We start from the raw sequence: 26,112 nt of genomic DNA, 5'->3' as shown, positions 1-26,112 counted from the left end.
CCCAAGAAAGCCGAACATAGGCAACTAAGAAATTGATGATGCCCTCGTCAAGAATTCAGCCTGGAGCTAATTATTATCACCACATAAAATTCGGTCATGCGGTAGAAGGCAGCGTGGTTTCATGCCAACAGAAAATGTCAGCAGATGATCTGAACACTGACTAACTGTCCTGAACTTCTTTCCCGATGTTGATGTCTGCTTTGAAAATGATATTTCATTTGTGTACAGCAAGACAAGCGCTCTTCCGTGGATGCTATGAATATGTCTAGACAAGTGGCTATGGAGGTAGAGGAAAATGCATAGGCATAAGAGTCTCGGCAATTATTGAACTTGATAAGGTTAAGATGCATTTTTCTTCAACTATTTCTTATGCTCCGGATATCGAATGCACAAAAATTAATAAATTGCACTTCTTCGCAAGTTTATTTGTAAATTCAATGAACAAAGAATATCATAAGTTCAGAATATTACGGAGTCAATGCAAAAGAAACAATGTTAGTCGTCTTTAGAGGATGTTCTGAGTTGGATGAAGCAATACACAGAGGGGGTCAGCAACGAAGTACTATTTTACCTGAGTACTAGCGTCATTATGAGTTCAGGCTATACTTCCACTTCTACTTGACACTTTTTAGGTAGAACGTTTTTGTCAGGTTTGGGATTTGTCAACTAGAAAGTAGCTTTGGCGCATGATTGCATCCCCTTCAAGCGTGAGGTTGTCATAACAACTGGGCAAAATAGCCCCAGTACAACGGTAACTAAATTAATTTTTGAAAATTGCACCTATTCGGGGTGTCATCACCCTTTTGCGTTGATCAAGAAGATGCAACATGCAATGTTTACAGTTGTCACATGGCATCAATTTCTAAAACTAAGTGACCCTCAACCAAATCTACTTCATGTAACGAATTTCTTGACCACTTTTCAGAAATTCATTTCTACTTCCAATTGAAGTACTTTGAACATGTCCTGGAAGTAATTAGTGCTACTTGTACTGGAGTATAAATTAAGGCATTACTTCTACTCGGTTCCCAACAATGACCACGTTGACCACCTCTGGGTATAGGATGACCGATCTTGTCACTGCGTTTGAGCTGCTCTAAGAGTTATTTGATAGTTACTTCCCTTAGCTCGCTAAATAGCGCACATATGTGACATCAACTATTTATCAAAATCGCGTGTGATTTGCCAAATCCACTTCAATTGCAGTTGCGAAGTAGTGCTAATAAAATCGGCATTGTATAAGGCAATAATAAAGTGCACTGCTTTGCTTAGTCTTGATGGCAGGTTCTCCCAAAAGATACTTCCGATGTGTTCAGCGACATTTGTTTTATAGCAGCACGCCAGCACCCAAACCAGCAGACAGTATATCCTGATCCTTGCTGGTCCCGGCTGCTTCAGTCATATCTTCCATCCAAAATCAGGCTCCACAACAGACAAATAGTACTGCTTGAACTAACAAATACTCTTACCAGAATATAAACCAATCGCTTTACTTCAAATGCATAAATTTAAGTACATATGATCAGAGTTGAGTACCGTAATACGACTACGTTACCGATTGATTTCTGCGTAATTCTGACGATATCATTCTAAATGCTTTGTACAGGATTGACATCTAGCATAGGTGAATCTCTGATGACTTCTACAACAAATTTCCGAAACGTTTACAACCAGAAATCAACAGTACACTATGCGATATTTAGCACTGTAGCAGGTGCGCGAGAAAGTAGCTTGCTAACCAATTTGTGGTTGCTATGTGTATCTAGTCACGTGATCGAAGTCCTGCAAAAGGCCTATTGGCAACAATCGCATAATACGCACAAGAGTTATACCTTCCTGAAAGACTATTTTAGTCTGATAAAAGTAGGTTTACTCAACAAAGCAGTAGCTTAAAGCAAAAAGCTTTTACCTGGGCGGACGCAATTGTACCGATGTAAAATCGACTGCAAAAGGCTGAAACGACCTTTCATGAGCTCATTGTCGATTGTTAAAGAATGGACTCACTTTATTTCACAAATATACCTCATCTTGTGTTGAAATGAAGAAAGTACTGTTAATTGTGTTATTACCTGACGACAGGAATTGTCTCGCTGTGTCCGAATTAAGTGAAGAATTGTACGAATTAACCGAAGATTTTAACAATCGATTTGTACATTTGTTCCGTTCCAAGCATTTTGGCCAAATAACGAGGTTATCCGGGTTATCCGCGTCTCCACCTTTACGACACCTTCCAACATAGTCACGTCCAATTCGTGGTCGACTATCAATCAGAGAAATATTTCAATGTGAGCACCATCTAAATATAGATCCCAAAATAAAGGCACAGCCGTTCAACTAATGGCCGCCACCTCGCATCCTTTCAATGCAATGATGTGGATCAGCAACACTGACGGATCAGTGCAAGACTTTACGATGAAGGTTATTTTATGACGCTCCACTTTCCGGACCATTTATATGACCTGTTGTTACTATTACTACTACTAGGTAGTAGCAAACACCGGTGCCGATGGAAAGGGTCAATATCGCACTCGCAACGGATCAATGTATCGAGGGAGTCAACAATTGGAATATCACGCTTACAGCATCTACGCTGCAGATGATCCATCCATTACCGAAGTTTTCTACTACATTTCCGATGAATTTGTGTGTTGAAGTTATCATAACAAAATACTTTGTGACAATACCCTATCGTTTCAGTTGTGGGGATCAGTGCCGCCAACGACCTTCGAACGAATACAGTGGCCGTCTGCCACAGACTCTTTACATAATGCAGTGCAGGCAACGGGTGCGCCGGGATCTATTCTGATGGGATATACGCTGCTATCTAAGTGAGAACAAAATCAGTGATTGACTGAATCGGGGGTTGTCAAACTTTTCTTTACTGAGTATATTTCACCAGCACCTGCATGTATTGCGTACATTATAAAAATACGTCGCATAAATATTCAGTAGAAAGTCTGGCACGAGGTGTGTCTTAAAATCCTTGTTCACACTTCACAACTGTCAGTGAGAGGGAATAGCAAAATAATCGCCACAAAACATTCCAGTTCGTTGTACGGCTATAATCATGAATATTATTTATATTAAAGTAAAGTAATTGATATAAGCAAAGGTGTGGTACACAATGTGAGTTGGCCTACTAAAATGATATCGGGAGAGTCACTAATCTCGTATTCCTCTTTAAAAATTCATCAGCGACGGCCATAAATGCAGCATGTATCATAAATGTACATCTCTGGCATGAGGCACATATGTGTAGCTGAATTTCGACCGCGTCAGTTTTTAGATAACCAACCTATGGACAGACGCGACACTAGTCATTAACGGTTATAAATACCCACATGGAGCTAGAGATTGCTGATCGATTCGTAGACAAGTATTGTTTGCCAGCGGCCGGACAACATGATGCTTGGGGTGGATTAGGACTGTATTGCCACTCGGACACGAAATCAGGCGTATGTTCGGACATCATGTCTCGGCTATATATTCTGCCTGTAATGGACACCCGGACACCAAGACAGGTGATGTTCAGACTGTTTTTGCACTAGGACATCATGTCTGCGGTATGTTTGGACTATGTTGCCACTCGGAAATCACGTCTTTCGTATTTGTTAGCGCAATGCTGCACCACCATTGGACATCACGTGATCAGTAAGTTCCGACTGTGTTGCGCAACACAGTGCAATGAAACCCCATATATGATGTCCGAGTGGCGGAAGACAGTGCGAGCATACCCCCGATATGACGTCCGAGTGGCAACAAAGTCCGAACATGCTTCCGACGTGGTGTCTGAGTGACAATACAGTCCGAATCTACCTCGGACATAACGCTGCCCGGTCGCATGCATACAATATCGGTTTACGAGGAGATCAGCAATTGCCTGCTGCATATGGGTACATAACCGTGAGTCACTTGTTGCGCATCTATGCGTTGGTTAGTTATCTATAGTCTGTTTGTAGACCAGCGCCGATAATTTGAGCAATTAATTGTCAAACGGTTTCATGATAATAGCTCCAAATTCAGTCATTTGTATTTGCATGTCCAGGGGCGACGGCGAGGAAGTTACCGAATTCGAAATAGGGGCTGTGCTCGAGAAGACCATGGAAATTGTAGGCGATTTCATGAAAACGGATGCCGCTGGTGTGTTGTTGTTATTGTTGTTAAAGTAATGATGGTGGTTCGACATCTGTGGTCGTTTTACATCAGGATGTTCTAACACCATAGTGTCATACAGTTGTGTAAACAAAACCAAATCGCAGGGCTCAATTGCAATTGGGTACGTCATTCTATTCATTTGATCAAAAGCGATATACGGAACTATTCAGAGTGACTTGTCGAGCGCGAATATTTTAAAATTGATAATAATCGAAAGCTACCGCGGCACTGATTTACGAAAATGTAAATTTTATTCTGAAAGTGGTCACGGAATCCCCCAAAATCAGCCTAGAATTTTGCGCTCTGATGGAGTTATGCATTTTGTCGCAACACTGCCATTTTGGAATAACAATGCCGCGGGCCAGGGGCAAGTGAACAGTAGGGCTCTTCAAAAATGACTTTTTTCTCAAATCGTACTGGCTACTTGATAAACTTGTTAGGTTACCTAATTTAAGCCTACACACAAAATGTGGTTCAATTCCAGCCAGTAACCGCTTTGCCACAGGAGAAGAAAGTTTCTATTTATTATGTAAAAATAAATAATAAAAACTTTGAAAATTTTCTGTTCACCCCATGAAAGTGTTAGGCTTTATAGTGTATATAGAAACGATGCTCACCAAATTTGGTTCAATTCCAACCAGTGGAAGCGGAGTTATTGCCGTCGAAAAATTTGGATTTTAATAAAATAGTATTTACGGTGACCGATTCTTCGTTTATTTATTATAATTGTGCTCACCGTAAATACTATTTTATTCCAATCCCAAACTGGCATGGACCTTGGTCGGACCCGAGACTGTGACCCACGGGTGTTGCAGTAGTGGAACGCGGACAATATCGAAATTGCGTTTTATATCCTTTCCTAATCCATATTTCACTCGGGATACTCGACTTTAGTCTTATGACTGAATATTTTTAACAGCTAACCTCCAAAACCCCTGCAGCAGCTTGAGCGATTCGCATATTGAACCAGTTGTTTACCTCAAAGGATCAAATGAATCGATAATGTCGCTGGTTCCACCCATTGTCAATTCACACGTAACAGCTGGATTCATCCAATTCAAACCATTGCCCCCTGCCGGAGAGCCACGCGCTATGTGTCCTGGAGTGAAGTAAGTTTTTCTGCGATAACCATGTTCAGTTTTAGCTGAATACTGATTATTAACAGACGGAATAGTAGAATATACCTAAAGTACGATTCATAATTTGATTAACCGAATGACGATACTGGAATCTGCAGAGGTGGATTTGGAAGTCATTTAGAAAGATGAACTTACGGGAAGCAGGATGACAGGAATGGTAAAGCGTTTTGAATCACATCCGAGTAAGCAGCTTTTAGATGTCCTTAAGACGCGTGCCATATGTTGCCGTCGGCAAGAGTGGGCCAGCTGCATCGTGATGATATAACGACTTTAATAATTCAGCGACAGTGACGATTAAGCCTATTATGATCTAGGTCTGCTAACCACTAACCGATTCTTACAAAATACGAATTAAACGTATTATGAAATCAAAACTTCGGAAGTATATAATGCATGACAAGCAGCTTAATCCATACCGCTCTACTTGTGGCTTCAATTCGTTCTTATACATGACGCTATGGATGGTGTGAACGCGAGGTTCACGTTCGCGTTCTGTGTGTGAACCTCAGAAATTTAGAGGTTCACGTCCACAAACGAACCTTGCTAGATTCTGCACTGTGAACCTTTTTCATAGATCACTATTTTACCTTCATTATAACATCTTTGGTTGAAATTTATTGCATTTCAACTGTGGGCCACTCGATGCATGGCGCTGGCAGCCTAAAAAATCAACACTAACGAACATGCAAATTGACAATCTCAAAAATTTGACTTGCTTTGTTACAAAAGTTTGCTTGAACTATCCAGCTTTCTGTTTGTGAATATTTAGGGACTTTCTGCTGCGAGCTAGACCCGCAATGACACAACATCAAGGGCGAAATACACTACATGTAGTCAGCGAATGATGGTTATTCAACCAATCAATGGAATTGATATCGTTGACTAATGTCAAAACTCTAACAGGTGTTCGGGGTCAATCTTGACTTCATATGTTTATTGTATCACAAAAACAAAATCCGTGCGATTGGGGTGTTGGCTGCTGCTGTATTCTGTATAACTTTTTAATGGGGTAATATCGGTAGCAAGTATGGAAACCCGTTTTACTCTCTGCTCAATATCAACGTCGCAACAGTCAGACGGCGAATACATAGTCCGATCTGGCCTAGACCATTACAACGCAGGGCTAATGTCTTGATGGTGTTAAACTTGTGGAATCTGACTCCAGAAGGTTGCTTGTATGGATTCGCTGCGTATATCTTCTAACGTATGACAGATCTGCCTTGTACTCACGCAGTCACTCACGCAGATGACACGGACAAAGTGATTTTGTTCCGTCTCCCAAAGACTTGCAGGTTTATTGAATCCTTGTTAACGTAACGGCGAATCAAATTGGATGAATGAATATTTCACGTGTAAAACATACGTATATAAATACGAATTACTTCCTCTCAATATTTCGCATTATACACAGATCATGTCATACCACAATTCCTGTATAACACATCGAGATACTGCACGTCAATCTATATTACACCCAAAACATCGTTACCAATACATATGTTTCATTTCATAGCATGTTTCAAGATATTTTACTGACTTTGTGTTATTTATTATTACCAAGTTAATTACAAGGATATATACCGGTAAAACCGTTGAGACGCAGGCTTGCATTCCCTTTCAACGTTGGAATTGTAGACGAAGCGGCGGAAGATATTGATTTTATTGGATTATTATAGCATTTGATTGCCTCAGTTGATACATTTAGCGACTTTTAAAACGTCAATATGTACTTCATCATTGTGGCAATATGTAGCCAGAGTCGCCGCTAGGTATCGTGCACATTATTGTAGGCTATGAATGTAGGGTTAGAATTAGCCCAAGACGTCACGTGACGTCATGAGGTTCACGTTCGCGCTTACACAGAACCTGTCAAAAAGGTTCGCGCTCACACGAACCTGAACCTTCAGAGGTTCACACCATCTCTACTGACACTATCAGGTCAATTCACGCAGCAGAGTGTATTACAGCGGATTTAATCCTACAACAACCAATGTATTGTACTTATGGTTGTAACCAAGTCACGAGGTTCTGAGTCAGCAGAAGCCTATCCTACTTTTCCAGTTTTGACCCGATTCATGTCGAGTCATTTTCAATTCACCACCGAGTCACATCCGAGTCCAAGTCGGGGAGCATCGGGTCGAGTACGAGTCACAGGCCCGTATTCAAGAAACCGAGTCCGAGTCCAACTCATCGTGTCCACTGTTCGGTTTCGAATTCAAGACACGTTTTCAAACCACTTTTTTTAACTCTGCTTGGGAGATATCGAATGTCGCACATTCCTAATATACAATGTTTCCCCACGCTTAGCAATTTTAGTCCTCTTTTTCACGTACTAGTACTGAAAGACAATATAAAAATAATGTCATACCTAATACCTATACTACTCTTCGAATTACAATGAAATGCCGGTCAGGGTCTCGAGCAATGTTCCCTCTCATTTTTGACGAGTCTGTGCACACTCACCAACTTACTGCGCAGACAGTTGGACAACAGTGCGTAACGACTAAAAAAAGGTCATCACATCGGATTTTTTGTGCGCAACTTGGATTTTCTCTGAGCAGAGACCGTGTCAGCACTGCGCATTTGCGCACGTGCGCAGCTTAGAGGGAACATTGGTCTCGAGTCATATGACTTGGCGAGTCAATATGCAAATTTCTCAAAGTCGAGACGAATCATTTTCTTATTTTAATACATGAGTCGAGTCCATTCAGTAGAAAATAGCGACTCGAGTCGCTACAACCATGATCGTACTACCCAGTGCGGAGTTAAATTAAACCAATACAACCGAGTATCGAAACATCAACAGTTCTAGCTCGAACTTACCCTAGAAACCAGAACACTCTTAAATAGAGTCATCATCTTTTCTGATAATAGCTCAATAATATTTCAAAGGCCGCTACAGCGTCGTGAACAATATGCATACAACATAAACAACACATTAGCCTACCAATGACTCATGTAAATGAAAATTATCATTTTCAACAATGAAGGTGTAGGCCTACTACTGGTGATGCACCAGTTGAAGTTCCGTGAAGTAGAAGTATACTACGCGTCTAAGGGCCTGTGGAAATCAGCATCTATATTGAGTCTAATAAGTTATTCAAATATTTTCTCTTTTACGCTTTCTTTGCAGAACGGAATCATGTTTCTCGCAGTCGGTCTGTATCGGGGGTATCAACACTGCAACGCGATATGTGATCGCTTGCGATGACGTAGCAGGTAAATCCGCCAATGGAATGATCATTGTACAATTGATATAACTATGGAGTGATCCGGGTTGTATTGATTCGTGTGATGACTCGATTCGAATCGCAATTGTTCACAGACTCGACTTGAATCGAGTCATTTTCTTAAAAATTAAAACTGACTCGACGCGAGTCGAGTGTACTTGTGTATCGACTCAATTTGTAGGCGCTACTCGAATCATTGCGCACGGCTCGATCATGTCATCTAACTCGACACATTCTCGGCACCTTGCGACATGGTTACCACACCCTCGTCATTATAAATTGTATGAAATGCTTTTCTGCGGCAAATTGGTTCAGTTAAAGTCAGTCTGATGATCGCTCTTAAAATTTCAAAGATTTTCTGCGGATAACCATGAATCAGTTTTGTGTGAAATGTTCAAATCAGTTGTACACGCGGCACTCGTGTTGGTGATGTGGTAATAATAAATAAGCGTGTTGTCACGCTTAGGCATACTGCAAAGCAATGATCAATTTCGATACATGATACGAGCTACCTATTCCAGTCTGTTGGAAATGTTGTCACTTATTAGTGGAGCGATTTTATTTACCTAAAAATGAAAAATTCTGACCTAAAAACCAAAATTTTGACCAAATTTTGACCTCATGTAAATTAGGTGTTTTCGTACATAATGTTAGAATTGTACTATTCATCTTCATTTCTGGTTGGAACTGTCAGTCTTTTTTATGAAGAGGTTGTGCCTGAAAAAACTTTTATGACTTGAAAACTTACAGATTTTTACATGAAAAAACTTTATTTTAACGAAATCTGCAAGTATGAAGAATTCCAGCTTAGTTACATCATGCATTACGGTAGGCATAATAGAATTTGTTGTAGTACAACGATAATCTGGAAGTATGAAGAATTCCAGTAGTTACATCATGCATTAGGCCTACGGCAGAAATAATTGAATTTGTTGTAGTACAACGAAAGATACTTTCCAACATTTTCGGGTAGAAAGTGTATGTGCTTACTAAGTTGCTTGCCAGGAATGGAGAAAGAGCGTTCAACAGTAGCAGTTGTTGGCTGACAACACTGAAGTTGTGCGTACACTGCTCGTGACACAGCGTGCTGCTTCATTCTGACATCATGCGCTTCTTGATATGAGAGCCAATTCCAACGCAGTCTTGCTTCAGTTCAGATATTGCGGTACTTAGAGCATAAAACCATGTCAACCTATCTGTTTCATTTGACCGTTTATGATTTACAATAAGCAGAAAATGGGCCGTCTACAACGGTATGCCTATACAGTAGGCTACAAGCTGTAGTGTCAAATGATAACTTTACCAAAAGTGCAAATATCTACGATACAAATCAATGTAGGTTGCAAAGGAATTTTGACTTTGTAAACAATTTCGACAATTTTTTGGCCTAATGCTACAATTATGACAAATTTTGACTTATTTTGACATGTTAAAAATAAATCGCCCTACTTATCAGTAAAATACCTACCGCATCAACATAAACGAAATGTAATGTCGATTCAGAGCCGATAAAAGCCATTTTAGTTTACCTCGATGCAGTTTTCGACAATATCATTATATTGTTCGCACGGGTATTCGAAGCCTTTTACTGAGATTTCTAAAACGGTAACCGTATTAAGTAACAGACAGAGATGGTCAAAGTAGTCACCATTGCACTCAAGTATGGACGTGGAAGTAACACCGTAAATGTCTACTCAAGTAGAAGTAAAAGTAGCGATCTACAAGTAACTAAAGATATATATTCAAGGCTTATTTGTACCTATATAACTGGAAACAGTCACGTAGAAGTATACGTAGTCTAAAATCATAACCACCTGAGGCGGTAGTGCGAGTAGCCAAAATTTAGTTGAACCACTGCGAAAAGTAGACGTACTTCGTAACCCCACCACCTTAGGTAACATATCGGCATTTACGGACTGGGAATTGATATTTGAAACTGAATTTACTTCCATTATGCAGTGTTTTCCTAACAGGATGTCACGAATGTCCTGAAAATTCGCTGCCTGCGACAGAAGACCAGAAGAGCTCCATACTTGTCTTCACGAGATAGCTACGACCAAGACGTCATTGTATAATGTACGAAAACCAAAACTTTATCGGGTCTTCAACTTGTTAAATTTTATCGCCTGTAAATCAATACCAGTTCGCATGAATCGAAGAAATTTAACTGTATATCATCTGGATCAGTGGTCCTCAAACATTTTTAGACACGTCATCCTTTATTATAGTGAAAAATGCCGCGCCCCTTTATCGTCATATCACAAAATACAACCAGAATGCTAGCAATTTTAACGGATAGTTGATGGCTTGGAAGGTTATGAATGTTGATGAGAGAATTCTCAAATATGAAATTCCGACTATACACAGAGCAATGACCATGAATTGAAAGTTGACCGCAGCTTCGCGCTTCCTTCAGATGATTTCACGCCCCCAGTTTGACAATCACTGATCTAGATCGACCATGTTCCCGAAAGTTCAGGAATAAATTCAAACCAATCAATTGCATGTCGCTTTCGTGATAGTGATGGTGATGGTTTTGAATCCATCTCTGTTCTGTATCCTTTATCGTGCTATTGGTAAGAGGCACGCGAAAAGTTCTTCGAGTCAATAAATATGAATTTGCTGTAAAAAGCCGTGTTATTTCTATGCAATATACGAAAAAGTCAGATTACAGAATTGCGCATAGATGAAGAATTGGCAAGGGTTGCAGAGGTTGGTTGGTTGAATAAGGAAAAGTTGATGCACCGAATACGAAGTCATTTCGCATCATGACTCAATGGCCCATAATAAAGTCCAGATTGTCAAGCATTCAGATGTCTTGCCCGGTGGCATTTACAAATTCCACTACTTTTAAAAACATTATGGAGTCAGATAATAAATTGGCTAGTTCAAAACACATGCCTAATTGGTCGGCGGCTCCTTTGAGCGACGTTCGATGGTCGTCGTATCTGCTGCACAAGATCAAGAAGTGTTTCGACCGATTCCTTCGAGGAACAGGTTTCGCATAGTTATATCATAGCACCCAGTACGGTGGAGGTGTCCGTTGAGCTTGCAATGACCTGTCTGGAGTCTGAATAGCGTTGCACTATACTCTTTATCCAGCTTATTCATTTCCTTGGTGATGTTTTTGTCTCCAGTGAAGCGTCGATAGTGCAACCCAGTCTCTGCCGCATTGAATTCGGAGACCCACAACCTGTTGGATTGTTCATTTATGATGGTCTTACATTCCGATAGTGTTATACTTCAAAACTTTCTTCGTAGCTGACTCCTGCTTCGCCCCCGGCGGCTTCCTTTGCGAGGGTGACTGCAACGTGATTGAAACCGACGACTTCGTGACCTGGAATTCATATAAAAGCAATAGTAATTTCGCTTTTTAAGAGATCTATACATCGAATATTTTGGAAATCAAATGATGAGTCGAGGAACGGTGTTGTATCGCGTCCAAAGCGCTTAGACCAGAGGTTCCGAACCGGGGGAATTCCCCCCCCCCTTGGGGTTAATTTTGAAATATTTAGGAGGAATCTGGCTTAATTTGTTTAGGGGAAATCTGGCTTTGGCATTTTATCGGAAGATACACTGGGTTTACAAAGTTTTTAGATTTTTATGGTATGGAACTGTTAAGTCGAAATTAGTTTTTTACAATTGTATGTTTCGTTGGCGGATTTCAAGCTAGGTTTATGTTTAAATGCCTTCCGTATATATTACACCCACTGATAAAGTGAGGCTCACGAAATGATTTCGTTAAGTCCGCGACAGCCTCTCGACCAAATTGCTACTGAGCAGGAAAACGTCAAGTCGAATTCAGCACAAGGCCGCTAGTGAGATTGTTTAACTTCTAATCCAACATATGAGCTAACGCAGGGGTCGCCAACTCAAAACGGGTCGCGGGCCACTTTTCAAAATTTGTAGAGGCCGCGGGCCGCATGACTTCAATATCGAGATGAAATAGGAAACACATAGTTTAACAGCCACGCTTTGAATGATAAGTCTACGTCAGTACAACGCTGTTCTCTCTAACATGAGCGACAGGCATAGTTACCGCAAAAGAAATATTATTTTATTGAAGAATACAAATAGCCTACAACAAAAATCACGATCATCACTTTCATTCTATTGTGAACTGTGAGCTGCGCATAATACCTGACAACACTCTTCAGCAACTAAAGCAGATGTGGCCAACCTTTTTGCTATTCACGGCCGTATTTCGATTACTTATGTTGGCTACGGCCATATTCTAGTGCAGGGGTTCTCAGCCCGCGGCCCGCGACATCTTTCAATATGAACGCAATTACTACTGGCACAGTAGTGTTATGGAAGACCGATGTGGCACATTTGTCGAAGAACAGTTGTTGTATGAAAGCCTAGGAGCTTGAAATGATAGCACGATAGTTTCATCTGGAGGTATACATATCGCCTGATTTTAGAGAAAACGTTGCTAGCTTGGTTTCAAGCCCAGCAATACATATTTCGAGGCATTTGAAAAATTGCCGACGACGTGACGGACGCATTGTTCAAAATTGCTTGGAATATCGCTAAACCCAAGAATCTGCTAGAGAGGGTGTGACTTCATTAAAACTATAACGTATTGTGCGAATATTCGCTGTTTCCGGAACTCAGCAGCAAGTCCAACATCACCTGACAAATTCCGAAGCTGAAGTTGTCTGATTCAACAGTCACCAGAAGAGTAACAGCGATATCAGTCGATTATTTATCGCATGTTCTGAAACACGTTGCCACGTACAGACTGCTTTAGCCTAGCATTGGACGAATCCATCGACTGCACACAGTGTACACACATTGACATTGCATAGCTAATTATCCAGGTGCGTTTCATCAGAGTGGACATATTTCCAGAGTAAATCCTGACGGGGCAAACGTGGTCAGATGACCAGTGGATAACATCAATTTGACAACGCTGACTTCTGGAACTTTTGGTGTAGGGCTCCAGCCATGGAAGGAAAGGAGACGAGGTGATTGCTTTGCTCAGAAATGACCCTGAACGTCTGACTTCTTCTCGTGAGAGCTCAAAGTGATAATGACCTCTGTAACGAAAAAGTCCACCGTAATATTATACTTGCTCGCTCTCGCATTGAAACAGAGAGTTCGGTTCTCTGGTGGAAGGATTTGAAGGGTGCATATGGCAACGAATGGAATGTACGATCCATGAAGGGATTTACTTGCGCCACTTGAAGATAGATATTCCGACAAAAAGCGGCAACTGCAAACTTACGAACGCTCTCCATTAATGCTTTAGAATGCATAAAAATGTACTAAATGCCCGTATAAGACTGGTAAATAGGCTACAGTAGCTTAAATTTAATATTATCCCACAAATACATGGTCATAATGTTCTGCGTCCCGCAGCGTCTTTTGGTGAGAAAATGTGGCCCGTTATACGATGGAAGTTGAGAACCCCTGTTCTAGTGCATAGTCGTAATGAACTAACTGTAGGCCAAATACCCACGTTAAACTGTCAATGTCTATTTTCCATTGCCGGTGAACTCCGGACTAATCTATTCACTGATATCGACTTATTTTCCGCACCAAAATCCTGAGAAATCATGTTATGAACAAGCAGGTAGGCTATACGTTGGCTAGTCGCGCAAGGAGCGATTTTTATTTTCATATTCTTGAGTTAATTTCGTCGTTAATACCAGTATAGTTTCACATATTACTATCAAATATTTATCCTCTGTCAGCCCATGTGATCCAATTCAGCGGTAGAGTTGATGCATGGGGTGTCTTCGAAAATTTAGGGAAGTTATTATGAATGCTGTGCTGCATCTTTGGTTGGCCAATTGGTATTAGTTCCCTTTGTTGCATGCTGTTATTTCTTGACATCCCATCAGGATTGTCCGTATGGTGGAAAGATATTGGATTCACACAAACGTAGGCCTAACAGAAACAAACTTCTTTCGTGATGAAGAGAACGCGGTTACAAAGGGCTTACGAATAGCTTACGGATAGCTTATTTCGAACAACAACAACAATATGTTTCAACAGAACTCAATTTCAGCGTTTCAAAATGTTTTACTAATCGTTCTTACGAAATTACGAAATCAGGTCGCGGGCCGCAAAATAGGACCTCGAGGGCCGCGTGTTGGTGACCCCTGAGCTAACGTGAAAAACATACCGTACCAAATTCATCGACTAAACTCAAGTCCATAGCAAGCGGACTTGGTGATTTATTTTTCGTCAGCGGCTACCCTACCCGACCGGTCAAAAACAGGTCAAATTTGACTGTACTTTACCAAAGTTTAGTGCGATCCGCATTCGCCATAGTTCGGACATATCGGAATATGTTTTGCCAGTAATTGCTCAGTCAACAAATGGTTGCATGCGCGTTAAAAAGCACAATTTTTAGTCATAGGAAACTTTTTCATAGGGGTGGAATTTTAGCTCAAATATCCTCCAAGGGGGGCACGAGACGAAAAAGGTTGGGAACCGCTGGCTTAGACTTTCCAAAAGGATGGCTATACAATTATGACTTGACCACTTGCATTGCCCGGAAGCCCATTCCAGAGCTTTGTAGATCGCGAAAAACTTTGCTGTAAATATAGATGTTGTTTTGGGGATTCGAAATTTCGAGGATATGTTCAAAGGATTGACATTAGAACTACTACCACATCCGCTATCCATTTTGGAACCATCAGTATAAATTTTCAAATATAAGTCGTAGTTGGTTTCTACGTAGTATTGACACTCGCGTCCGAACGATGAGTCAGGATGATGATAAGCCAAACTTCGAAGGCATGTATCAACTTTTGCCAGTAGGTCAATCCATGGCGGAAGGGAAACTGGACTGGAAACAGCAATGTCAAGTCCCCTTATGCTTGGTATTTGAGTGTGCATATTAAAAGTGATGAACTTGATCGAATCTGAGCTTGGGCTGAACATATATGCCTCAAAGCCAGACTCGATCATTGACCTTATAAGTACTCCATAAACCGTTATTAAACATCCCTTGGAGGCTCCCTAAGTGTGTTCATTGTGTTGACCAGTGCTATCGGTAGAATATTCATTGTTCATTTTGTATCACCACATTTTCCCACATTCCATTGTGGAGCAGTATGCATATTTTGTTTGTTTTTCTAAATCATTTTGTTGTATGTTATGATCAGCTGAGCCGGCAAGTTCAATGAAAAAGCGGTCTCTTTTCTTTTTTTTTAGTTTGAATATCATATCCGGGAGGTTGCCCCTGTTTTCGCGGTCAGTTATAACTGGTACATCCCATGGAATTTTTAGTTGGTCGTTTTCTGTCGCTGCTGATGGACTGTAATCATACTAATTTTTTGTCGAAGTGGTGATGTTAAAGTGTTTGCATAATTCAAGGTGAATGTACTGACTGATCCAGTTGTGTGTCCATGCGTATTCGGTAGCTGCAAGTGCGACACAGCCAGACACGAGATGTGCTACAATTTCATTTTGGTTGTGGCATATTCTGCATTTGCCGTCTGTGTTTTGCTTAGAATTATTTTGCGATAGTACTTCGTAGCAGTGATGAGCGGATATTGATTTCAGAGAATCCGAATCCGTCCGACAGCTCGACTCTCTGAGGAACTATCCGTCCGAATCCGAACAACCTGAACCAAAAATCCACGCCAATCCGAATGTTGCCGTCCAGAATCCGAATCGAATAACTTTATTCCGAAGAATTTTCATTGTAGATCTGGGCGGAGTAGTCTTTACAAAGACTAAGGTCACGATTAGCTAATTTATATCGCTTGGACCGTTTACAGAACAACTTTGGAGTGCTACCAAGCACTGTTGGGATGACTGGAGTCACCTTTTTCGCATGACTTGACTTGACTCGAGTCACTTTGCTAAAATGACTTGACTTGACTTGACTCGGCGCATCAGAAATGAGGATTGACTCGTGTCTCGGAGCAAAATTCACTAGTCAATTTCAAGTCACCGAGTAATCGGTGTCGATAAAACTCTGGTGTAACTTGGTACGTGTAACCCGTGAGAGCGACTAATCATTCCATGATCGTGCGTTTTACTGAGTCTCCGTTGTTCTCTCACAAATAAATTGACCGCAAACGACGTGATCGAAGCTTACAGCTTACGTAGTCGTAAACTAGTACAGTAATGTAATTTTATAGCGTAATGTCTATTTCTGCTCTCTGTTCTTACCTTATCCAGTGGTTCTTAACCTTTTTTCCTCCAGCGCTCCCTTTAAAAAATTATCGTGCTCCAGCGCCCCCCATGTCATATTGCAAGGACTATAATAAAGACAATGGGTAAGAGGGAGGGATGTAACATCACTGCGTCAGCCCCCCTAAAAACATTGTCTTGCGCACCAAATAGCGTGAGAAACCAAACTTCTCAGGGCTTCGCGCTCAAGAAATCCGTCTCGTGATTTCGATAGTCAGCAAAGTTTGTGTGGCCTGGTCGCGATAGGTACCAAAATTTTCCATAATGCATGAATGGATAGGTGTTAATTGCATATATATGTCGCTATAAACTTTATATCCTCTCAGCCCACGTAATCAGATTTACCAGTAGCGCTGATTGAGGTGTTGTATTGGAAAATAAAGGCCACGTAATTAATAATTGAACTTATTCAGGCGTTTCCGTTGGTACAATTAATTTGTTACATGTTGTTATTTTGTTACCTCTTGTCCGCTATATAATCAAAAGATAATGAAACGCATAAACGTATTAAACTAAAGTAAGCACATGATTCAAAATGAGTATTTCTTCACTGGCAAATAATTTGCTCTGATGGAGGCTATTTGTCCTGTGGGGTGCAGATTGCGTAGGCTTACCATACGTCCTCTTTTTTGACTTTTTTGAAAGTGTCCTCGGAGGATGCCCTTTCGTCCTCTTTTTTGAGATTTTGTCCTCTTTTTTTAAAATTGAGGACAGATTTAGAGCAAATTGCGAGTGATATGCCGCAAATTAGCACAGAAGTGAAGCTCCGGCGGGTATTTCGGAGTGAAAAAGGGTGATTTTAGCTCTGAGCGAAAATATTACTTTTTTTTTTTTAGTCAACCGATCACAAAGTGGGAAAAATTCACCGGTTTTTGACAATTCTTCTCCGGTTTTGCAAGTCTGAAATTTCTGAAAAAGTGTCCTCTTTTTAGGTTTCCAAAATATGGTAAGCCTAAGATTGCGACGACATGATAATTCGGCAGTAGCGATTTAAGCACCTATCGACAATTAGATTTATATACATCGAAGTTTACGGTCAACAGAAGGGCAATCCTCTTTGGCTACACACTTCTCGGAGTCCCGTATTGACCGGAACTTCATACGTCTTCGTTCATCGTGGCGTGGTAATTCTTCGTATTCTTTCGTGGGGGAGTCGTCAAAATATAATGTGTAATTTATGTTCATTCACCGAAATAATTTGGGGCATCATTCAAGCTCGTCTGTTGGGGGTTTGGGTTGCAGCAGTTTTAGTGCTGGTAAGAAGGTAAAGTCCAGTTGCATGGTCTTTTCGGGACTTTGGTATTGTAAATATTTCGCGCTTTAATCGCGCTCCCGGATCATTCGACTATAATAAACCATATCATTATTGTGTGTGGTATATCCAGGGTCAAAACAAGGTTATTATAACAACGGTTGCCAGTAAATTCGGTCCTCGGTAAATTCGGCCCTTGATCTATTTTGCATTATAAATGCATTTAATACGAATTATTATTCTCAGATAGGGAAGCTTTACCTGGCGTGGGTGGGTAGGAGGAGGGTTAGGGTCCATGTTGGGGTTAAGGTATCCCAAGATTATGGATGTGGTTGATGGATATTAGGGTTGGGAGGGGAAATTTGGGTTGGTTAGGTTTAGTATTAATAAGGTATCCCAAGATTAGGGTTGGGAGGGGAGATATTAGGGCTGAAGATTAGGGTTAGGGTTAAGGTATCCCAAGATTAGGGTTGGGGTGATGGGTATTCGGGTTATGGTCAGGGTTAAGGTCACTCCTCCACCAACCCTTATATTCCCCCTACCGAACTCTAATACAACTCCCTCCAACCTACAGTTACAATAACGAGCATACCATGCGTGGGTCGATATGTGAGTGTCTCGTCACATGATCTGATCATGCAGTGACTGCGTGATCTACTAATGCCCTGACGTCCAAATCATTTGATAATAATATAATTATGTAAATAATTCACATTGATAGTTAGTAATACATTTTTATACAAAATTCTTCGAGGGCCGAATTTACCGAGGGCCGAATGTCCGAGGGCCGAATTTACGAGCCGAATTTACGAGCCGAATTTACCGAGGGTCGAATTTACTGGCAACCACAACAAGAATCGGGTACGGTCTCATACCCTGTGGTTCGAACCATCCCGAATTCACATCAGCGATTAGCAATACGGGGAAATTATTGGTATTGTATTTTGTCTTAGTTATTCGTGTAACTATGAGTAAGTCATCTGAGAATGGGATGCATATATCTGCTCACATTGAATTTAGTACTGTACGCAGTTATTAGTTTTAACATGAATGTATTCCAGACAAGGCAACTAATATTATATAACGTTCATGTGAGGTTGTGAACCACAGCACTAGATAGTATCATCCTTTATGATACGATGAAGAAATATTCTGGCGATCTAATTTTGTAGATTTCAAATACAAGTAGGCCTATATTTAGTAATTCATTTCGTGCAGAGTTTCAAAACTTATTTTATATACAAGGGGCTCTCACTCTCAAAAGTGATATACAGGGCCTCCTTCCTCGATTTTCACAGGCTGTGTGCTGCGGGATATAATACCTAATTCGAAACATGATGTTGAAAATAACCCTAGCAAGCGTGATGGCAGTGTTTCAACGGAAAATTTGCGATCTAAAAGTACGCGCAATTCAACATGAATAGCTTGAGATTGTTGCTAATTACGTCGCTACGGTTGTCAAAGAACACGTCTTTACTGAATCAATTACCTATTTAAAAGTAATTGTTATTGTAATTGTAATTGTAATAATTACATTTTTAACAGTCATTGTAATTGTAATTGTAATTGTAATTTGATATTTTTAGCATTGAGTAATTGTAATTGTAATTGTAATTGAATTAAAATATTGTAATTGATCCAACTCTGGTGTGCACGATGCCATGCGTTCATATCAAACAATGACGCAGCACATATATGCGATTACAATAAGGTATGACATATCTGGACGGTTTCAACTAAAATTGATTGGTTATTTATTGGCTTGTATTCATTATGTCATTGCGATTGTTGCTATGCAATGTTCTTTTCAATTCTCTATTAGCTGCTGACGATTATACCCCTGCATGACGTGTTTCAGCCGAAAATATTCTGGTTCATTTCAATAGGAAGATATTCTTAAATTCTATATTCAACGGCTCTTCCTCCAAGAGTCTCTTTATCTTCATAAGTTTCCATAAGTTTCATAAGTTTCCTAGCACAAAATAAAGGCACCTACTCGTAGTGCCATTGTAGCCTAATGGTTAAGGCTTGTGGGTTCGAGATCCATAAGCCCCCGAGCGGAGTTATATGAGTTTTTCGTTGATAATTCTCGAATTATCCACGAATCAAGGATGAACCTAGAAATGTCGACGAAAAACTCAAATAACTACGCTTCTATTAGTTAGAATTGAGTCAAACTTGTTTTGCATCATTTCTGAAGAGAGCTCAACAATTTTATGTGTTTGACAGAAAAATTTCGATTTTTCTTCAATTTTCCCTGATAAATTAAAATTTTTAATCGGATCTGCAGAGTCTTATATTTGTTAGAATTGAACCAAATTTGATGTGCAGCCTTTTTTTAGGGTAACCTGACAATTTAATCATTGAATGGCTGGAATCCGCAAAAAAAGTTATTTTTGAACAGCCCTACTGTCCATTAATGCTTTGGAATGCATAATCACTAGGACCATTTAAAGTCATTAAAGTCATATTTTTTTCTATGCATCAGTAAGTCGCGAAATCAATTTTAACGCAAAAACGCATCCCTATGAGGTATATTAGGAAAGTTATAAAGTCATATGAAGTCATATTTCGTCAACCCACATCAGCGTCTGTGGAGCGCTTATTTTCCTTACTAAAGTCATTTTACGTCCAAATCGTAACTACAAAGATTCTAACATTCCACATCCACACTACATGAAACTGTACTACAACAGTGGTTTAAAATATATAAATTGATATTTAGTACTTTTATGTTGCGTAGGCCTATGTCTTACTCTTTAGTTCCATGAGTGACGTTGTTCGCATGTAAAAATACACGATTTTCATATAAAGTCATATTTTCCCAAAAATAAAATAATATTATTGACTTTTTAAGGTCATATAAAATGGCCCTAATAATCACGTATTAACGTACGAATACGTCTGGTAATTACAGTAAATTCATTAGTAGCCTACGATGTTCTGCGACCCGCCGCACTTTTTCATGTTAAAATGCGGCTCGTTATGCATGGGAAGGTGAGAACCCTGTCGTAGGCCTACTCCAGTATGTCCAATGTCCATTGCCGTTGTAGACTTGTACCCTCTATAACAGTCCTTCCCCACCCAACCAATGGGACGCAAAGCTATTTAATGGGGGTTGCGAAGCATTTCTAAGTGTTACATTTTTCTATAGTGAATACGCCATATTATTATATTTTTTATTCACAGTAAAACTGGTAAATACACACATAATCCGGGGAGCAACCTGCCCCCAAAGGAAAATGACGAGATTGGGATAAATTTTTAAAATTTCAGTAATGCAGTCAAATTGGTATTTCTATGCAATACAAGGAGAAATCAGATTACAGAATCGCAGTAGATAAAGAATTGGCAAGGGTTACAGAGCAGAGGTAGAGATGATTGAAAATTAAGAATCGAAATTACAGAAATTATGCTGTGTTTCACAAGCAGACATGGGGTGATTACTTCACGAATGTAATCGATTGCGATTACGATTACTTGTGAATCCCGCGATTACGATTACGATTACGATTACAGCAAAATCAGTAATTAGTCGATTACGATTACGATTACATTTAAAAAGTAATCACGATTACTCACGATTACATTTGTTTTGCTTCTTAGAACTAATATATTGGAAGAGATATTGGAAGACAATAAAGGGCTTTCGATGAAAATAAGGTCTAATGAGATAACAACTTTCTTTATAAATCATACGTCATTTGATTGTTACGTCATAATGCGCCCATTGCCCAACTCTATGCAAGACTATTCGTCGCACCCAACGATTTGAATTCTTGCCAGGTCCGTAACTGCCACACCCCAAACTCCCCAATAGGACCGAGAGCGAGCTCTAAGGGGATTCAAAAGTATTTCGTACATCAACATAAATTATTATATAGAGTATTTTCAAGAGAGTTAATTAACTTGAAAATTTTCTTCGAGCTTCCGGATTTAATGTCTCTAAATAGCTTGATTTTAAAATGCATACCTCTCCCCCCAAGAAAAAAAGCATGCATAATTTATAGGAATATGCATTTCGGTAGCGGTCATTACCCCGCCACGACACACCAAAAGACGTATGCAATTTCGGCCAACATTCAACTCCACAAAGTGTGCTACCAAAGAATGACCTTGGCCAAAACTTTGGATATGTGTCCATTGTCAGTATAGCCGCGCTCTGTGGGCGTGACGAATAGTCCGGTCCCTCCAATCTGAGCCCCAACAATGCAAATGCTAGCCGGGGCACTCACAGAAGAATGAAGACATGACAATTTGTGTGTGGGTCTCACGAAAGTTTTTCACTTAGTCTACTGGGTTTGGGCGACTACAGTATCATTTGATTATATGAAAGGCGGGAGGTCACGAATTAACAACATACAATAAAGTAATTATAACAACATACCAGATGCTATAATTATGAATTACGTGCCCCCAGCTCTACCAGTAATTCTGAATGAATAGCAATATAATGCAATTACCAATATTATGACGAAATTCAGTCATCAACTTGAAAACTGACCACCATGAGGCCCCAATACCCAGGGTTGTAATGACTCGAGTCGCGATTATTTGGTGACTAGACTTGACTCGAGTCATTTTTTTAAATGCGTAAATTGACTCGACTTGAGTCAATTTTTGTATTGACTCGACTTGTACTCGAGTCATTTTGCATGACTCACAGCCAAGACAGACATTCCATGTAACTTCGAAGAATAGTAAAGTTACCACATTATTTGTATTTCGTCTCTCAGTCCTGGTACATGGAAGTAGGGCCGTAAACTGTGAAAACTGATGAAAATTACTATACTATGAATACGAGCCATTCTATATTATTCGAGCAGAGTTGAAAAAAGTGGGTTGAACCGGATCGATCTGAAAACTGATCTGTGAACATAACGACTTGGACTCGTACTCGAGTCAAACACTATGACTCGGACTCGACCCTCTACTAGCTGACTTGGACTCGGACTTGACTCGGGGGTGAATTGAAAATGACTCGACCTGACTCGAGTCAAAACTATAAAAGTGATATTGACTTGTGACTCGGAACATTGTGACTTGGTTACAACCCTACCAATACCAAAGTTTGGAGTGGGGGACGAATTGCTGTTTTGGTGCTGGTTGTACCTACAACCTACGCTAACATGGTGTATAAGCGGATGGCTCTGGCGACAGGTATAAATGTCGAGTGAAGAATTGTGAAATAACGATTGGCGCCCGTTTCATGTAGAGTCATATGAGAATAAGATAATAAAGTGAACTTAAAATTCTACCTTCCACTTAATACAGATACAGAAAACTGCCGTTACGAGAAACGGCAAAGAACGGCTATGTTATGATATATATCAGCAGCTGTTTATTTTAACCATCGTAATGTTTTATTTGATGAGTACAAAATTTCAAATCTTTGTCCGGTGTACGTACAACACATACGTATACTACATAGATAGGCCTACTGTTCGCCAAGCAGCCACGGTCAAACTGCGTAACCAATCATCAATACATAAGTTACTATTAGAAACTAGGCAGAGTATTGATTATTTTCTTGCTGCGAGGTAGTGGCGTCTGGAGCGTATTGATAACCTGATATACGTAATGGCTTATACTGTTCTAACAATCACACAACAATGTACATCGAATATATATTTACTACGTGTATATACTTCCAACGCAAGGACGAGTAAAGCTAATACTTCTGACGTAATAATGAGCAGTGGCGTTTAAAAATCAACTGTTTGCGATATCAATAACCTGGTAGAATATCTCTTCCTTGTTCACGAATGTTCGGTTATGTCAAATTCATTGTACAAATGAAAAGTAATCGTTCTTTCACAAAGAAATCGATTAGATATGTGAAGTAGTCGATTACGATTACGATTACTTTGGATTTTTTTCGATTGTAATCGATTGCGATTACGATTACTTGAAAATGCTGTAATCGTCGTAATCGATTACGATTACTAATCGCGATTACCCCATGTCTGTTCACAAGTGTTATTTTATTCCAGTGGTGCATTCAAGGCCTTCCGAAGAATATATACAGTGCCCAACAATGTGATCTTTTGGATCGTGTCGAATCGAACGTTACCCGGAATCTGTCGGATATGCCTCATGAGTTTTTTGCTTACGACCCGGGTATTAATATTATTATTATTTAAATAGCTGGTTCGTGGTACAGAACTTGAATATAGCTTTCAATACAACATCCATCGTAGCAGTATATTTATTAAACTCGAAGACTTTACGGGTGCCTCTTTTCAAGAGTTATCGGCACACTGAAGGGATTTAAACAGATTTAAAAGCAAAACCAAAAAGGCAAAGTATGACGCAACAATCAAAATCACAGACCATGAAATTCGCATTGTATCAATGGCAACAATAACAAACTACGAAGTATACGGACATACGGTACTATAGTAGCAGCACAATTCGTGAATAAACAATTACACGCACGGAACAACACGCACTAATGAGAAATTTGTAGGTTATAGAGGAAATCTTTCTGTCTGCATAAAATAGGTTTGCTCAACTGAATAATAGTAGACACATGGTCTGTGATTTTGATTGTTGCGTCATACTTTGCCTTTTTGGTTTTGCTTTTAAATCTGTTTAAATCCCTTCAGTGTGCCGATAACTCTTGAAAAGAGGCACCCGAAAAGTCTTCGAGTTTAATAAATATACTGCTACAATGGATGTTGTATTGAAAGCTATATTATTATTATTACAAATATGACTGGTGCTTTTCACCATATAAGACCTTGTGCGTCACGGTCGTCAGGAAATAATGAAATTATTACAACTTATCGCTAACTCAGCGACTGCGGTGGTGGACAATTGCGATGACGAGAGCAGGTCGCGTATGGTGGACGATATATGTAATTGATTGCAATAGGTTATTAAAAATGATCGATGAAAGTCGTATTTAATGCATGATATCAAAAAGTGTTCGACTGTTTGGATGACATCGCATTCTTCGCACATCGGAGAGTACGAGCAGCCGATTCTGAATAAATGGGATGCTACTCCACAGTGTCCTGACCGTAGTCGAAATATCAGGCGTTCGATATGGCGACTGCCGTTATTCTCGGGTCCTGTGGTGACTGTGCTGTGGAATTGCTTGTAGTGTGATCCCCGTTCATCGGCCGAGTATTCGCATTGCCAGATCTCCTGGGTAACTCTCTTCATCGCGGCTTTGGCGTCTGGCACGGTAATGATTGGAGTTTGGCTCCATTGATCTTGCGTTGACGAGCCTACTCGGGCTAATTCGTCTGCTTTTTCGTTACCCGGAATTGCTGCGTGTCCTGGAACCCAAGAAAATTCAACAGTGATACCGGTATCATGGTTATGTTTAAATATTTCCAATATGGATGCAATCACGTTATTTGATGATCGGTTCAGAGGTCTAGAAACCGTCGTTAATGCGGATAGGCAATCTGAGAAGATGTTGTAAGTGTGGTTCCGCGTGCCGTGGTCGAGTATCCAAAATAATACGCCATAGACTGCTACGTTTGGTTGGTGGCAGCAGTTTTATGGATACAAATAAAAATACCGTTTGGAATACTAATGATCTTCTACGTTGCGGTTGGTTGAAAATAGGCTTACCTCAATTTTAGGTATGTCTTGATATGTCCAGAGAATGAAAACCAAGCAAATCAAGCCTAGAGGTGATTTGATAGTATCTGATATGCAAGCTCAACTTTCGTATCTAGTAAATTGCATGCGTAACCATTGTTTCTTTTCTCATTAATTTGTTTTTCATACGTTTGGTCATATTTGATTCTGGTACCAAATTGAAACTTACATTAATACTGGGTCGCAAACTGAAAAAGTCCGAGAACCACCACCAGGAGATACGAATTGCAAGCAATGAACCATCATCCAGTAGAAACTGGATGGAATAATACACCCCATTGCTCAAGGCTCAGTGCTATATAGTTTCCGTTCTTATTCCATGCCTACTAACCCTGAACTCTTCGCAAACATCGCTCACTCCTAGGTCTGCGCTTCTGTTCCTATATTTAAATTTAAAATCAGAATCAGCATTTGCATTTGAAGAGAATATTATTCACTTACCTCTGGAAGCATGGCATCCCCGATGACACAGTCAGTTATGTGCAATTGTGCATATGTGCATTGTGCAGTTTAGTACACTATATATTTCAGCGACCGAGACACATTTATCTTGAATACATTG

At 40.1% G+C, this 26,112-nt stretch overlaps 2 protein-coding genes across 2 annotated transcripts in view; one reads left to right on the top strand and one right to left on the bottom strand.

Annotated features, from left to right (window-relative positions):
• LOC145442888 (ribosome maturation protein SBDS-like) overlaps window positions 1–26,112 on the bottom strand; it is a 397,416-nt gene that overhangs the window by 321,021 nt on the left and 50,283 nt on the right. The gene's annotated exons all lie outside the window — the stretch shown is intronic.
• Window positions 2,706–11,044, top strand: LOC145442921 (uncharacterized). Its single transcript, XM_080320968.1, has 5 exons — window positions 2,706–2,828; window positions 4,046–4,140; window positions 5,075–5,264; window positions 8,428–8,513; window positions 10,498–11,044. The coding sequence occupies exons 1-5, from the start codon at window positions 2,806–2,808 to the stop codon at window positions 10,572–10,574; spliced, it is 471 nt and encodes a 156-aa protein (XP_080177094.1). The 5' UTR covers window positions 2,706–2,805; the 3' UTR covers window positions 10,575–11,044.

This window comes from Botryllus schlosseri, chromosome 7 (genome assembly GCF_051294905.1).
Source record: "Botryllus schlosseri isolate E-star chromosome 7, Bs_hap1, whole genome shotgun sequence".
NCBI classification, from domain to species: Eukaryota; Metazoa; Chordata; class Ascidiacea; order Stolidobranchia; family Styelidae; genus Botryllus; species Botryllus schlosseri.
The sequence above is the reverse complement of the archived record's forward strand: the minus strand, read 5'-3'. Positions and strand labels throughout refer to the sequence as shown.

Excerpts from the sequence above, each read along its gene's own strand:
- LOC145442921 (XM_080320968.1), top strand. The coding sequence starts at position 2,806 with ATGGGATATACGCTGCTATCTAA. Across the intron at positions 4,141-5,074 it reads CATGAAAACGGATGCCGCTG|CTAACCTCCAAAACCCCTGC; the intron begins GTGTGTTGTTGT and ends TATTTTTAACAG. Across the intron at positions 8,514-10,497 it reads CGCTTGCGATGACGTAGCAG|GATGTCACGAATGTCCTGAA; the intron begins GTAAATCCGCCA and ends TTTTCCTAACAG.